Source organism: Perna viridis, chromosome 2, assembly GCF_037379345.1.
Source record: "Perna viridis isolate PV_CMFRI_1.1 ecotype Kerala chromosome 2, ASM3737934v1, whole genome shotgun sequence".
Taxonomy (NCBI): Eukaryota; Metazoa; Mollusca; class Bivalvia; order Mytilida; family Mytilidae; genus Perna; species Perna viridis.
In genome coordinates this window covers 13,645,724-13,663,354 of record NC_142446.1, presented here as the reverse complement: position 1 = coordinate 13,663,354, position 17,631 = coordinate 13,645,724, and the positions used below count along the sequence as shown (strand labels likewise).

The 17,631-nt window shown below is 32.0% G+C and overlaps 1 protein-coding gene across 2 annotated transcripts in view; it reads left to right on the top strand.

Annotated features, from left to right (window-relative positions):
- The window catches only part of LOC148623722 (ribosomal RNA processing protein 36 homolog), a 24,761-nt gene extending 7,130 nt beyond the window's left edge, over nucleotides 1-17,631 (top strand). For both annotated transcript variants that reach the window (XM_088565775.1, XM_088565774.1), the window contains exons 2-10: nucleotides 3,837-4,072; nucleotides 4,949-4,964; nucleotides 5,674-5,734; nucleotides 8,846-8,923; nucleotides 12,023-12,089; nucleotides 12,943-13,047; nucleotides 13,222-13,296; nucleotides 15,546-15,663; nucleotides 17,479-17,631. In XM_088565775.1, the coding sequence (XP_088421901.1) occupies nucleotides 3,851-4,072; nucleotides 4,949-4,964; nucleotides 5,674-5,734; nucleotides 8,846-8,923; nucleotides 12,023-12,089; nucleotides 12,943-13,047; nucleotides 13,222-13,296; nucleotides 15,546-15,663; nucleotides 17,479-17,612 (876 nt within the window). In that variant the 5' untranslated portion in view covers nucleotides 3,837-3,850 and the 3' untranslated portion in view covers nucleotides 17,613-17,631. The remainder of the gene's footprint in view (nucleotides 1-3,836; nucleotides 4,073-4,948; nucleotides 4,965-5,673; nucleotides 5,735-8,845; nucleotides 8,924-12,022; nucleotides 12,090-12,942; nucleotides 13,048-13,221; nucleotides 13,297-15,545; nucleotides 15,664-17,478) is intronic.

Below are 17,631 nucleotides of genomic sequence, written 5' to 3'. Positions count from 1 at the left end.
CAGTTGTACTTATTTTGTCATTCTCGTCCATGGTTATCTCCCCTTTCTGCTGCTCGAACTTCATTGATTTCGTTAAGTCGAACTTCGGTTGAGTCGAACTTTTCTCCTGGTCCCTCCAATTTCGAGATAATGAGAGTCAACTGTATATATATATATGTTGCGAGGTTCGCGAAGGGTTTGTTTTTATATGGGAGTAAAATCGGTCCGTATCCATTAAAGATTGAAATCGTTCAACACGACTAATCCTTATAATAAGGATATATATAAGTTATATTTTAAGTTATATTTAAAAGCAGAAATGTCTCGAGTCAATTCGAAGCTTTTTTCGGGAGTCAAAAACAAACGGCTGAAATTGAGTGAGAATCCTGGGATTATCTTTTGTGGTCCTAATGATCAAACAATTGATAAATTGTTGTTATTTTAAAGGATTATTAACGATGCACATATCAGGGATGCCAGGTAAACAACAATAGAATGTATTTCACACCTGGTTGACCAGGTAATTGCCAAGCTTGGGGTCATAAACTTGTCAGAGCGTAAGGCTAGGTGAAATTATGTAACTTTCGATTGTCAGTTTTTAACAACATTTTTATTTCAGGTGACGTAAATTTATCTGAAATACTTTTTGAATGGAATTTTTTTATACACTTTTCAAATTTTAAGTGACAAAAACGATCTAAAACATTTTCGTCATTTACGAAATCCTTTCGTAAATGGCGAAAATGACAAGCGCTAGCTTAATCAATGCATTTCTTTTTACCAGTCTGTATACTGTATCTGTATCTGTTACTCATAATCGTGCAACTTAACGTCGTAAGAGATAGGAATTCTGTTCCTGCATACCCCAATGTTAGGATGGCACCAATTTAAAAAAATAGTCTGCCAGACAACCTTTAGCATTGCTCAAGTACTGTATCTGTATATTCTATATGTATACGTTGAAGAATCCAAATCTGGCTTTTACTCAACTGAGTGGCTGCCTGTGAGAGTGGATTTAATGCTCTCTACGCTGGTGGAGTTTACTGTGGTACTTCATATTCACCCACTCTATAGTGATCTTTTCAAACACTATCAGTTAAGTGGTAGCAAATTACAAATGACCTATTTTCAACAGAGAAATTTGGCCTGTGAACACCCAAATAGCAAAAACTACAGTTCAGTATTATAGATTATTTCTAGAGATTGCTCCTTTTATTATGCATTTTTATAATCTCAGTGGGCATCCAAATCAGAAAACAGATCCTGACACTGAATCCCAAGACAGCGCTGTGTGAACCTAAATTTAACCCACCATAGGTTTGAAATGGTAGCAGGTTGCATACATGTGATAAAGTCATTCCTTCAAAACTGGAGATTTGTCATTTTTCAGCTGGAGATTTTGTTTGAAAACTGGACGTTTTTATCAGTGTTTTTTTTTTTTTTTTTCGTGGCGTAACCAGTCAAATATGTGTGAAACTTATAGAAAACCTTGTTTTAAGTCTGTTTCCATGAGAAAAAATGCTGAATACTCTATTTGAATAATTGGAAAGACCTTTTTGATGGAGTAACACTTGGACATTTTAATGATTTTATTTATTATTGACAATTCAATATATTAAGGATTTATATATAGCTCCTTGGATATATCTACTATAATTAATTAAATAATTTTCATTTAAAAATTGTCACTACATGCAGTTGCTATTATTGCATAAATATGCATCAAAATGATTTCATTTCGAATAGTCATTACTGGCTTGGTACCACTTTAACTTTGACTTCCACGCAGTATTGAATTTGGAACAGTTCTTGGCTTTCTTGGCAGGAGGTACTGAAGATGAAATATTACGTTTCGGCATTTTGACGTTTGATGATCGTGAGAGTGCTCCAAATAGAAAAATTCACTTAGTTCCTTCATTGACTTGGATAAAGAACTTGGATAAAAGCCATACTTGAGTCATTTTCAGTGAATGCATGGTCAACGTTTCCATAACCATCAAAAGATCATATGTTCCGCATCAATATTTACACCAGTCCCAATCATTGGTAATAAATAGTTTAATCAAATAAGCGTGTGCCACTTAAACTTTTGATAATTGTCAATTATCTCCTGTTATTATGTAATCCAGTCTGGTTGATCTGTCCCCAGTCGATCCATCCCCAGGTTTTTCCATCCCCAAGTTGATCTGTCCCCTCTAATAATTATATTGTATGAATTGATGTGTATAAAATTAAGCAACTTGATTAAAAACAAGTAACTGGAAAACGATAACCCTTAAATGATAAAAAAAAATTACTTAAATTGACTAATTACTTTTCATTTTGTAATATAATCATATGTATTTACTCTAAACTGTACTCAATTAGGTCTAATATCAATAGTATTTTATGAACTTATAATCTTATTCTATGCATTTATATTGTAAAATTTAAGAAAAGACTAGAAAAGAATAAGATAATTTATTTTCGATACATGTATGTATGTTTAATATTTTAATTGTATGAATTCCATATACATAATGCCCATTCATGTATTTGCCCAATCTCACTCTGTTCAGAGTTTGACCTCCTCGGGTGTATCTATCTGTGTTCCCTGAAGCATTTTATTTAAAGAGTAATCAAGAGAACCAAGATTCTAGCAGAAATCAAAAGAATGTAATCCAGGGACAAAGACCAGACATGGAAAACAGACAAACACAGCAAAGAACAATCAACATAGAGTAATTAAAACAACACACACAAGGCAACAAAAGCAAATGAGCAACTCTGACTCCACGAAAAACTGGGAGCCTGAATAATTTGATTCTTCATTTATTTAAGACAGGATTGTACTTCTCTACCATTTAGCTTCTTTCCAGAACATAACTTATAAGAGAGTTTTTCTCAATCCTGGTAAATTCCAAATCAGGTGCTGCTTAATGGAAATTTTCATAAGAGATTTCGCAGTTTCTACTGCAGGGAATGCTTGGGTATTTAGTCCAGTCAAAATAAGTTTAAACTTAAACAAATTGCAACAGAAAATGTTTTGATTAAAATATATAATATGACCCAAATAAACACAGAAAAAAGTCTTAACAAAATCGAATGTGCAAAAACATCAAAATATGCATTTCAAGTTCCCTATGGAAATTTGTATTGGAAAGGGGAAATAACTCTGTCGAAATGGCAGATATAACAATGAAATTTGATACAAAATCATAATTATGCTTTATCTGATCAATAAATGTGGTGATAGTAGACAATTTAGTATTGACTAGAGGATCATCAAAACTTAAGTATATATGCAAAAAAAGCTTTCTAAGGGTGTAATTTGATAAGACCATAGAGGTTGGAACTCGGAACACTTTAGATTACTTAAAGTATAGACGCAACATTCGAACTTGATACATTAGGCTCCTGCCTAATTGGTTATTGGTAATTGTAGTTGTCAGAGAGAATTTGATGTTGCCTGGGTTTAAAATCTTCACATGATATGGCATAGTGTTTTCATACCACTTGTTTTGAAAAGTTGGAGGTACATATTAAATTCATATTTATGATTATAATTATATCCCTCTTTCTTTTGGAACATGAGGTATATAATGTCTCTGGTGTTCACACCTTTTCATTACAGTTTTCAGTCCAATCTACTAATCACAGTCAGTTGATATTGTGACAGATGCTTTATAGGTATGCCATATTGGAGATTAATATTCAGACTTTACTGACAACAACTTTTATTGAACAATCAAGATATCAAGTAATGAGAGGTCATGATGTAAAAAAGTGACAAAACGTAATACATGTAATGTTATTAAAGTATGGTGTAGTTATTTAAGATGTATATAAAATATTTAGGGTGTGAGATTTTTTTTCAGATAGTGGTACAGAAATGTTAAGTCAAAAAGAATCAATGAAAAAGAAAAGAAGCAGTATTGCCTGTGAATCCTATTCAGTAATAACTGCCAAGAAAAAGCAAAAATTGAAATGTTATGAAGCAGCAGATCATAGTTCTGTAGAGTCTAATTTTGGTGATCAGGAAGATGCAGAAAGTTCAGATGAAGTTAGTGAGGTTGAGCAGAGTAATGATGGTAAAACAGAAGCAGATGAATTAGTAAGTGTCTGTTCTTTATTGTGTCACATAATGGTAACCCTAGGTCTATTTTATAAGCTGCACTTAGTTATGGCATACATGTGCATGCATGTTATAATCAGGGGAGACCTACATGTAATTATTGTTACTTTTTCCATACACGTTTTTTTTTAAACTTAGCATAAAGTATTTAAATGAAGAGTGTTATTACAGGTTTTGAGAAAAAAAAAAGGAATTGTTAATATGTTTTGGTTGCAATTGAAATATTTATTCTTAATGTTAAAATCAGTTGTTAGTTAAATAAATGGTATAGAACTATTATTCCCTCACTTAATGAGTGGGCGGTATATTGGAATCACCTTGTCCCCACCATTAAAATGTTTGTCACAAAAATCTTAGCTCCCACTGGATGGATTGATTTCAAATTTGGTATATGGGTTTATGTAGATCAGATTGTGTCCAGTATCAACTTCCTGTTTACTGGACTTTCTAATTGTTCATTGGAGTAATAGAGAAAAACTATCAAAATTCAGGGATGTATATCACAGGGACTTGAGGTTATGAGTTCGATCCATTAAATGAGCAAAAATTGTACTAAAATGCTGTTTTAATGATTTTTTACATTTTACTATCCATGGCCATACACTAAAAAACCACATGGCTATGTATAGTCAAATGTAAAAAATTGTTAAAACAACATTTTAGTACAATTTTTGCTCTTTTAATGGATCTTACTCATGACCTAAAGTCCCTGCAATGTATACAACATGAATGTAATGCCTTTAAACCTGGTTCTTTTCAAGGTTTAACATCTGTTTTCCTATCAAGTTACTGTCCATAGGGCATTCTTTTAAAATCTGAATAAAAGGTTTATTCTGATTCTGTTTATATTTGCAGGCATCAGTCAAGCAAGGTAAGTCATTTTAACATTTAATTTGCACAGTTGCTCAGAAATAATTTGAACAATTCATTTAGAAATCTATGAAAAGTCAAGAAGTTATCAGACTTGCAAATAAAGAAATGTGTCTAGCTTTTTAGATAGTCTCAGTACATACTCCCACATTTTTTGGTTAAAATTTTGGATGGTGGAACAACATTTTCTATTACATTATCAATTAGGAAAACATATTTTGTTTTATTTCTATCAACCTTTTAGCAGATATTTTCATAGTACTGCAAACAAATTTTGATCATATAATGTAAGGAAATTTTATTTGTGTATAAAGGTTATTTGTGTGGTTTTTATAGACCTGTCTGTCTAGATGGGACATATTATGGTATACATGTGTCCGTCAATCTGTCTTGACACTTAAAAACACTGCTATCAGTTTTTTTTAAACTTAAATGAAAGTGCTTCTTTCTTTTGATATGAGCTTTTTTTTTTCTTTTTTCTCTTTCTTTTTTGACTTAAAATTAGTTTGCTCTGCAAAATTGTTGAACTGCTGAGCATAGACATAGTCAGATTACATCACAAATTACGATAAATTGTCTTAATACAACAGTAGCAGTGACATTATTATGAATGATACTCCATCCAATACCATAAAATGTGTTAATTTCTTTGTGTAACTTGCAAGTGACTTTTTTTTATCATGTAGTATTAAACCAATTTTCACTTCCAGAATTATCAAACATGTCTTTTGAAGAACTGATACAGCTGAAGGAAAGACTTGGTTTAAAAGTGTGAGTAGCAATATTGGGCATTAAAGCTTAAATATATTCTTTAAGTCAAACATCTAGTATATACTTTTTTCATAAGGGCTAAGTAGTGGTACTTCATTATGCGCCAGCAAACAAAGTTTGGGGGGTTATATGGGAATCACCCCTTCTGCCTGCCCGTCTCTCTGTCTGTCCACATTTCTTGTAAGCACAACTCCTTCTAAACTACACAAAGAATTTTGATGAAATTTTCTAGGAAAGTTAGGTATCATATGTAAATATGTATAAAGAAATATAATAACTATCAGAGGACTCTAAAGGGAGATAATCAGAATTAAAGGATTTACATGTTAAAACTTCGTTAGCACAACTCCTCCTTAAACGCTCTAGGGATTTTGATGAAATTTTATGGGAAGGTTGGATATCGTATGTGGATGTGTATGAGTGAATATAATTACTGTCAGAAAACTCCAAAGGGAAATAATCCAAATTTAGGGTTTTACATTAAACCCTTAAACCTTATAAGCACAACTCCTCCTTAACCACTCAAGGGATTATGATAAATTTTACAAGAAAGTTGGGTATCGTATGTAGATGTGCATGAAGGTATTTAATTACTCTTCGAAGAATTGAAAGGGAGATAATCCAATTAAGGGTTGTGCTTTTACTAACCACTTCTAACATTTCCATTACTTTCTATGCAAAAAAGGTAATTTTCAAAATTTCACTTTGAATTCCTAGGAAAAATTACATCTTAATGTTGCATACCATTGCCAAGCTTGGAAAATAAAGCTTTCATAATCATTATACTAATGGTCTGATGATTGTAGAAATTTTTCACAAAATTGACTTGAATAAATAACATTGAAAATCCACATTTTTACCATTTCTGCTGACTGACAGAATGGTGGGAAATTCCTCACACATGTAAACAATAATCATACACTTTTGTAGTAAATTATAAATATGATTTTAAAGTACACATTTTTAAATTCTTTTGATCAACATACAAAAACTTTAAGCTCTTAGGTATATAGATGCATAGATCTAGGTTCAGTGTAATTTTGGTACTTTATAGCGGGGTGGCCATTTGACCGATAAGAGGTTAGTAAGACCTGTACATGTTAAAACTTGTAAATTTAGTCCCTGCTAAACTGCACAAGGGATTTTGATGACATTTATAGTAAGGTTGGATATCATATGTAGATGTGCTTGCAGGAATATTATTACTGTTGTAGAAGTCCAAGGGAGATACAATGTAATTCAACAAGAGTTTCAAATTTTAGTCCATTTGAAGCTGGGGGTATTCTCTTTGTGAGCTTGCTCACAGTATTTCTAGTTTTTTTGCTGTATTTTGTATTTAATTTTTGTGTCAGTTAAATTTGAAATGATGAAAAAATCTGATAATTACACATGCACTAAACAAATTGGCTAGTGACCAAATAGACACAATTTTATTGTTTTATATATGAAAAATATCACAAGTTTGTAACTTAAATCCTTTGTTTAAAATAAATACTGGCTGAAATCTGAGTGAGCATGATAGTCTCAGGAGAGCTTGGAGTAGTCATTTTGATCTAAGGACATTTAATTTTTTTATATATAAACTTCTCAGCCAATGTACAATGCAGGTCTGAGTTAGTTATGTCCATGTATGGTGATCTATATTCGAAATTATCTTGGGAATCTGTTAGATCCACTTGATTGATACTGTACAGTCACTTCTAAGCTAATGTAAGCTCTGATTTACTCAATTGTGATGAAAAAAAGCTAACTGTTTCTTTCTTACAGATACTGATGTATGATATTATTACCATTTTTTTTTATTTTATGGAAAATCATAACTAACATGTGTATGCCACTGTCTCATGTGGTTTGACCCATGCCAGTCATTTTACAACAGTTTTAAGATTTTATATTTTTGAACCCGTACAGATGTTATGCTGATTTTTGTATATAATTACTCCATCTGTTCTAGCTGCAACAAATTTACAGCAGGGACATAAGAGTCACCCTGGCTCATCTAGTTTGTGTTTGGATTTCCCTAATTTTTCACAGACAGAATGTTGGATTGATATACTTAAAAGCTCTGTTTTATTTTTTAAATTGACTGCCTAGTTTGATTTCAAAATGATTAGTGATTTTTTTAAGATTACGTCAATTTTTCATGATATGATAAGATTCGGCATATCAAAAAACCTGAAGGATTAAGAGTTTGAATTTTACATTATTGAAATTTGTCAAGAAATAAGTAATAAATACAAAGTTTTTTTTTGTCCCTGACTTCCTAAGTCATTCTCAACTAATAATGGGGCCTGAAACAAACATATTCATAAACTTTGTTGTCTTGAAGAATTGAGATTTTTTTTATGAAACTGCAAATAATTGTGTTTTGTCATCATTGCCTGTAGACATGTGGTTGTCATGCAATAGCTTGAATATTAATATTAATAAGTGGATCTTTATGAAATTTGTAATAAAGGTCCATTCTATATTAGGAAGGTTGGAATTGATTTTGTGAGTTATAGCCCTAACCATTTAGACAGGGGCCTAATGTTTCAAGTTTAAATGTTGTGTCTATAATTTAAGTAACCCAAAGTGTTCAGAGTTTGACCTCTGTGGTCTTATCAAGTTGCACCCTTAGAAAGCATTTTTCAATATGCTGAATCTTATTGTGCATTTAGAATTTTGTTTTGGTGCCCTATGTTCAAGTTCGTCTTAACAGAGTTCAGTTTTTAACTTTGTTTTTGATTTCAGCAGAAAAAAAATTAATTTTTGGGGGTTCTTTTAATATGTTTAAAAAAATGATAAATCTAACCCCATATTTAGACTTTGGAAATTAGAATAAGAATTTCAAATTTTAAGTTCCTTTGACTACATTCATTTTCTTAAGAAATTTATCATTCATTATCCAAATTAAGAACTGTATCAAGCTTGAATGTTGTGCCTAAATTTTTCCAAATTGTTCATTGCTTGATCCTTGATTATGTCCCATTTTCTTGTTGAATGTATATTTTTGAATAATCTGCAAGATGGACAAAAATGCTCTGTGTAAAAGGAATGATATACACCTTGAAAATAAATAAAAACTACTGATACTAGCTTTTACATTATTTTATGTTTGCTTGCTTTTAGTTATAACCAGGTCATTCATGGAGAAAGAAGTAATCAAACCACTTCAAAAAGAATTTACAAGAGAGAAAATAAGAACAGGTATGAAACGTTAGCTAAACTCCAATGAAAAGCCATAAATGATTATCACTAAATTACAGAATAATGCTTTTACTTGATTCATGAGATAGCAGTGTTTTATTGGGTTTTTGATCCTTCATGATCAAAATACCTTATGTCATGGGTACATGTCATGAACTTCCCTACTGTTTCTTAACACTACATAGAATATAGTCCATATATAATTCCTTTTATATCAATCGATATCTCTTTAAAAATCAGTTAATATTTTTCAGACAATTATTCTGCTAAACAATATTTTATCGTTTCTGCAAATAAAATTAAGATGTAGTCCTTAAATCAAATGAAGATTTAGGGACTTCTTTTTTGGCCTTAAAAGTAGTTTAGTAATGAATTTGCTTAAAGAAAATTTAGTTTTTATACGACTGCAAAAAATTTGCATTAGTATAATGTTATGGCACAGTCATCATTGTTGTCATCTTGGGACACTTTGTTTCCATGCCATAACTTTAGTTGTTGTTCACCAATTGTTCAGAAATATTAATATGATTTTACTTAACACTAAAGGAAGGTTCCTATTAATTTGGACTTTGTTGCCTACACTAGAAAAAGGGGCCAAAATGGGTAAAAATAGGTGTTTTATTAAAACCGATATCAAATGTGTCTTTTTTAATGTGTTTATGAGTGTTTTCAAGTTATAGGGAATCAACATTTGGCAAGGCCAAAAAAATTCAACTTTATAGCTCACCAGAATGAAAGCCATGTAAGCTATTGCCATCACTTGGCGTCCTTTATCATTGTTCTCATTTGTCGTCGTTTACAATTTTTCAAAGTTCTTCTCCTCTTACACTACTTACTTCTTAACCTAATAGAACCAGACTTGGTATGAATGTTCCTTGGGGTATCCTGCATAGAACTGTTGCGGTAATTTTTGATCCATTGAAAAAACATGGCTGCCATTACTAAAATAGAACATAGGGGTCAGACAGAAGTTTTTTGCATACATCTCCAAAACCGTTGAGTCAAATTCTGACATGGATAAAAGTGTTCAGTCTGATGAGATTTATCTGTAGTGGAATTATCGTTTTAATCTGTTAAGCAATGTTAGAGTTATTGCCCTTTTTTGTCTTTTTTTGCTCTTTATAATGTTTTTTCTTTCAAAAATCTTCTCTCTGACATTACAATAATTATTTGACCAATAAGGACTTGGCATGAATGTTCCTTTGGGTATTCTGCATAGAATAGTTGTGGGGATATTTGATCAGTTGAAAAACCTGGCCGTTTTATCCCAATTCAAATGTTATTTCTTTCAAAAATCTTTTCCTCTGAAACTACCAGACCAATATACAAACTAAGTATGAATATTCCTTAGAGTGTTATGCTTAAATCTGATATGGGAATTTTTGATCCATCAAAAAATATGGCAGCTGTTGCTAAAAATAGAACAAATGGGTTAGTCTGAAGGTTTTCTCACACATCTCCAAAAGGTTAGTTTAAGCCAAAAAATTGCCAAAATGATCCTTATTATAAGCCCTACAAAAGTCTACATTGTTGTCGGACGACTGCTTAAAGACAAATAAATGTTTTAAGCGATTTTCAGCCAATTTCTTGAAATCTATAATAGATAGAAACTTTCAATTGAAGACATGGTCCTTATGATAAGTCCTATCCAAGTCTTTGTGAGTTAAAATTGTGGGACAAATCCTTGTTATTGCCCTTGAAAGGCAAAAATTTAACTAGGTGAGCGATTCAGGCTCCTGGAAACTTCTTGTTTGGTGTGTTTTGGCTATTTTTAATTTTATTACTTTTAAAAATCTTCTTCTCTGAAACTACTTGACCAATTTGTATCAAAATGGGTATGACTGTTCAGTAGGGTATTCTGCATAGAACTAGTGTGGGGATTTTTTATCTGTTGAAAAACATGGCCACTATTACTATAAATAGAACATAGGGGTCAGACAGAAGTTTTCGCATAAGTCTTCAAAACCATTAGGTTTGGCCAAAATCTTTCAATTGCCAAAATGATTCTTATTATAAGGCCTACAAAAGTCTGCATTGGATCAAAGTTGTTGGATGACTCCTTGTTAGAGTTATTGACCTTGAAAGGTGAAAAAAAGATTTTTTTCTGTTGTTTTTGTTTTTAACTATGATAGGTATGTGACAGGGTGTTTTCATACTCAAAACACATGATATTCATTATTTTATTTATTCAACTGTTATCTACAGTGTTGTGTGTGTTAGTTGTATTGAAAGAGTTTTTCATTTCGTGCATATCTCTTCTAGTATGTTCAGTCCTTTGATTCTATCCTCAACCTATGTTTCTTAGCTATCTATTTTCTCATTGGTTCTTCCATCTTTATTCCTTGGTTCTGATTGGATCAGTTAGTTTTACCTCCATGCTATGAAACAGTTAGATGGGTAAAGAATTACAGGGGTTTTTCATATTGCTGTAATAAAGTGTAAGAACCCATACTGGAGTTGGTTGTTTGGCAAAAAATTTAACCAGGTGAGTGATTCAAGGAGCCACGTGTTTACTCCAGATACACTTTTTGGCATGTGGGTAAGCAACCAAAAGATGTGTCCTATACTAGGATTGATGACCTTAAGACTGATATTTGTCATCAAAGTCAAATTTTGTGGGTTTTTTAATTTTCTAATGTAACAAAGTGTTCAGGCTAACTTTTTTGTCTTAGATACTGTGAAACTACCTTAATTCAGGGATACCAATTTTCGTGGAGTAGGGAAGAAACATAAGTTTATGGACTCTTGAATTCGTGGATATGAAGTTTGCAGTATACACGTCAATGGAAATCTCCTTTTTGATGGGAAACAAATTTCATGGATTGGCCTTCCTATAAAAACCACTAAAATTGGCACCCCACGAACAATAGTACTTTCACAGTAATAGGATTTTGTAATTTGACATGTGGTTTAATACTGTCAGACTGACTTTACAAATTTTTAGCAGAATTTATTAATAGTGTTCTAGATTGAAATTTAGAATTTTCCATAGAACTTTATGAGCAAATTGTTTGTGAAGATAAAAAATGTAGCATTTGAAAGATAAGGAGATATTTGTTCTTAGTGTAACTACAGTTGTTCTGTGTTTTTATTTTTGAGGCCAATGGAAATGTCATCTAAAAGACCAGTATACCACAGTAAAGATAATTCTTCTGTTAAGAAAAAGGTATTAATATAGATATTTAGTTTCTATGATGGTCCAATGCTTATAGATATTCACATCTAGTAACAATTACCATTCTTTCTTTTTGTAAAGGAGCTATCTGTTGGTATAAAAGTATAGATGATCCTATATACTTTTGCAGTGCTAGTTTTACCCTGCAAACAAAGTTTGAGAGGTATATAGGAATCACACTGTCTGTCTGTTTGTCTGTCTGTCCACATTCCTTGTAAGCCCAACTCCTTCTGCTGGAGGGATTATGATGAAATTTTACAGGAAGGTTGGGTATGATATCTAAGTATGCATGAAGGCATATGACTTCAAAGGGAGATAATCAAAATCAAGGGTTTTACATGTCAAAACCTATGAAGTACAACTGTTCCTTCACTACTTCAGGGATTTTTATGCAGAATTTTATAGGAAGGTTTGTCATTATATGTAGGAACACAGTTACTGTCAGAGGACTCCAATGGGAGATAATCATATTAATGGCTTTACTTGTTTGAACTTGGTAAGCACAACTCCCCCTGAACTGCTCAAGGAATTTCAATGTTATTTTATAAGAAGGTTGGATATCATATGTAGATATGCATGAAGTAATATATTTACTGTTGGAGGACTCCAAAGGGAGATAAATCTAGTTTAAAGGTTTTACATTTCAGTCCATTTGAAATGGAGGAAGGGAATTGAAATGTACAGTCAGTGCTTTTGACACACTGATGAAACATCAAATATGAAGCATTCAATTCTTAACTTAACTGACAACATTAATTGGAATACAAATAAATTATCTGATATAAATAGATTTCATGGCATGATTAATGTAGGAGTAATACAAGATTTGTATGTAATTTTTCAGGTTGCAAGAGATCCCAGATTTGATGATTTATCAGGAGACTATAATGAGCATTATTTCAAGTCTAACTACTCATTTGTGTTCGATATCAAATCCAGAGAAAAAGAGGTACTTAAAAACTTAATTCAATAATTCAATTACAAATGTACATAGAACTTTGGATAATCTCAACTGCTGTAAATGATGCTTGTAATTCCTTTGTATAAAATTGTACTGTGATACAAAATACAATGTCTGAAAAATACACTGAGTTCTATTAATGAAATACATATTTATTTGTAGAAAATCAAAAAGAAATTGAAGAAAGAAAAGAACCCAGAAAAGAAAGCAGATCTTGTCAAGCTGTACAATAGGATGGTACATTATATCTAATAGCTTATATTTGCAAGCCACAATAACCTAAACAAGAGGTTCCCAGGAGGCTGAATTGCTCACCTTGTTAAATTTTGCCTTTCAAGGGCAATAAATATATCAAGAAGTCATGCAATAATTTTGACTCAAGAAGACTTATCATAAGGGTCATTTCAGCAATTGAAAGTTTCTTTCTATCTATCAGTAATTGAGATACTGGCTGAAAACTTTCAATGGCATTAACTCTTACAAGGAGTCCTCTTACAACTTTGATCCCGCCAAGAATTTTGTAGGCCTTATAATAAGGACCATTTCGGCAGTTGAAAGAATTTGGCTTAACCAAACAGTTTTGGAGATATAATAAGCAAACAAGAGGCTCCCAGGAGCCTGAATTGCTCACCTAGTTGAATTTTGTCTTTCAAAGGCAATAAATTTAACAGGAAGTTGTCCCACAATTTTGTTTCAAGAAGACTTTGGTAGGACTTGTAAGTTTCTCTCTATCTATTATAGTTTTCAAGATATTGGCTGAAAACTGTAAAAACATTATTTTTCCCTTTTCAAGGGCAATAACTCATACAAGGAGTCGTCTGACAACTTTTATCCCTGAAGACTTTTGTAGTCCTTATAATAATCATTTCAGCTATTGAAAAAATTTGGCTAAACAAGTAGTGTCAGAGGAGAAGATTGAAAAAGGGCAATAACCCCTAATTGTTTGATTTCAATTGGTCAAGTAGTGTCAGAGGAGAAGATTTTTGAAAGAAATAACATTAAAAACAGCAAAAAACGTTAAAAAAGGGCAATAACTCCAACATGGCTTAATGGATTAAAACGAAAATTGGACTGCAGATAGATGTCATCATGTTGAACACTTGTACCCTGTCAGAATTGAGCTCAATTCTGAAAGCCTAACAGTTTTGGAGATATATGTGAAAAACTACTGTCTGACCCCTTTGTTCTATTTTAGTAATGGCGGCCATGTTTTCTGACATATCAAAATTCCCCACCTCAGTTCTTTGCAAGATATCCTAAAGAACATTCATACCAGGTTTGGTTCCAATTGGTCAAGTAGTGTCAGAGGAGAAGATTTTTGAAAAAAAAACATTGAAAATAGTAAAAAAATGTTGAAAAAGGGCAATAACTCCAACATAGCTTATTGGATTAAAATGAAAATTGGACTGCAGCTAGATCTCATCATACTGAACACTTTTACTAGATGTCAGAATTTAGCTTAACCTAACAGTTTTGGAGATATATGTGAAAAACTACTTTCTGATCACTGTGTTCTATTTTTAGTAGCGGCAGCCATGTCTTTTTTCACAGACCAAATATCCCCACATCAGTTCTATGCAGGATACCCCAAGGAACATATACCAAGTTTGGTTTCAATTCGTCAAGTATTGTCAGAGGAGAAGATTTTTTAAAGAAATAACCTTAAAAATAGTGAAAAAAATGCAGAAAAGGGGTAGTTACTCCAACATGGCTGAACAGCTTAAAACAAAAATTTAACCGCATATGATATCATCATGATGAACATGTTCACCCGATGTCAGAAGTTGGCTGAAAAGAACAGTTTTGGAGATATATGTGAAAAAACTACTGTCTGTGTTCTATTTTTAGTAACCATGGCCATGTTTTTTTATATATGGAAATCTCCACATCAGTTTTATGCAGGGCACCCCAAGGAACATTCATACTGTTTTTGGTTCCAGTTGCTCAATTAGTGTCAGAGATGAGTTTAGAAAAAATTGTTAACAACGACGACGACAATGAATGATGTCAAGTGATGACAAAAAAAAAAAAGGAATTTATTGAAACTTTTACAGATAATTTATTGAAGATGTACACCTCCTATTTCAGGGTTTTCCATAGCAAAACCTGGACTTAGCCTATGAATATAGGGCATTAATCTCTATTCATGCAACCTGTTCTTATCTGTTACTCCGCCTACATCAATGAATGAATTGAAACTTTTACAGAACATTTATTTGAGATGTGCACATCCTATAAAGACTATGCCTTTTTATGAATATAGAGTACCTATGTCTTATTCATATCTCCGCCTTCACGACTGAGTAGAAAGGAATGCAACGCAAGATATTCTTTATTACTTGATCCCATTGTGCACCACCTATTTTAGATTTTGTAGGTCAAAAGAAGCAAGTTTAAAATGGGAAGTGAAGTATTAATTCAGTTTGCATTGCTCACAGTTTCCTAGTTTTAAAATCGCTGAATTGTTATCCACTATTTATTTTTAGGATCAACAAGAAGAAGCAGAAAAACAAAAGGATAAAAGAAAGACTATAGAGAAAGAATGGAAGAAAAAGGAACAGAGCCAAGTTCAAGAAGGGAAGAAACCATACTTTCTAAAGAAAAGTAGGTGGATAGGTTTCATAATAATCCAGCTCAGCACTTAAAAGACTTGGGATCTTTCCTTCATCAGTTTATTTTTCAAAAGAGACTTTAAATTTGATAAGTTAAAAATGATTTACTCTTATGTTTCTTTATAAAATACAATCATTTTGAGAAAAAAAAATACCACTAGTAACATAAAACATGCAACAAAAAACTTATGAATGGTTCTGCCTAAAAACCAGGCAGGGATTGATTTAACATATCTTATAGATAATCAATTGAACTGTATAAATACATTGCTCCTAAAAACAACTCTTCCTATGTTCATGTCCTTGGGTCTGCTACTTATCATGAAATATTTTTTGACTGGTTATAGCATAAAAATTCTGGTGGGAAGTTTTCCTGTACTTTATCTGTAGTAGAACATAACCAACATTAAAGTGTTGATATCTGCAGTGGCCAACTCTCATTTGCACTTTTATTTTTGAATAGTTTCTATGAAGCCTACTCGAGAATTTCCAATCAAAAAATATTTGGGTTTTCCAATGTATCTTGAAATATACTTTGTTAAAGTGTGAAAATTCTGGTGGGTAATCTTCTTATGTTTTTTTTCTGTAGTGGAACATAACCAAATTTTAAGTTTTAATATCTCCAATGGACTACTTTTATTAGCACTTATATTTCCTAATACAGTTTTTATGGGGCCTACAGAGATTTGAAATAAAAAAAAATATTTGGTATACTATTAAGCATGAATCACCCTTTGTAAGCAGCTGCCTGGTACTTAAATTCTTCCTTCCAATTTCTATTCCTTTCTATTACAAAATTTAAGTTCTATAAAGTTACTAGAATATTTTTAAAAGACAAGTGAAGGTACTTACAAGTAACAAGTTATCATTCCTGGCACATTTATAAGTGAAAAAATTCCATATCTACAGAACAGCTTCCTTTGAATGAAGACCACACTATCTGTTCATCACTAACTATTGATGTGTTGTTTTTGTTTTGTATACCTGTCCATCATAGTTTTTTTTTCTAAAAGTATTCAATTTTGCACAGTGTTTATACTCGTATTGAAGATGTGTGACTCTTTCTGCATTTTTAGCATGTTGAATTTTTTGTTACTATGTTGTGGATAGGTACATTCTTTATTGTATTTAAGGAGTTGAACTGTTTAGGAATTAGGGACCAAACAGGGTCAGAATCAAGCACTTTTTCATAATATACAAAAATAACTTAAAGGTGAATGAATCTCTATGATTTGTTTCACAGAGTGCCATACCTTCATTGGAAGGCAGGGATTGATTTTTGGGTTTGTAACTGGAACCATTTATGAAATAAAGGGCCGCTTTGATTTTCATCAAATTATTATCATGTGTCAAATATTTAATCATAATCAAAATTCAGAGCTGTATCAAGCTTTAATGATGTGTCTATACTTGTCCTAGATGTTCATGGTACCACCTGTGTGGTTGTATCATTCTGCACCCTGTGAGGCATTTTAAGAGAGAAATGGTTGTTTCTTACTCCAAATTCCTAAACAGTATAAATCAGAACCCCTAAAATCAGCTTTCCTTTTGAAGTATGTTACCTTGTGGTACAATTTCATAAAGATAAATACATTTATACTTGTTATTGTCCAAATACAATTTTTTTCGTTGTGTATAAATCTAACAAAATTGATTTCATGGCATCCAGAAATTAATTGGACTTAATGTGAATAGATCTCGTTTGAAAATGTACCAGGAGGTGCCATACTACCAAAGGCAGCTAGGTTCAATTTCTTTTGTATTTCATTGAATGTTATTGAAACACTTTGTTTGGTTTTTTTTTAAGCTGACCTTCGTAAACTAGAGCTGGCAGAAAAATACAAAGAATTGAGAAAAAGTGGGAAACTGGATAAATATCTTAGTAAAAAGAGGAAGAAAACTGCACAGAAAGAAAAAAAGAAACTTCCAATGTTGTCTTAATTAAAAAATTACTACTGAA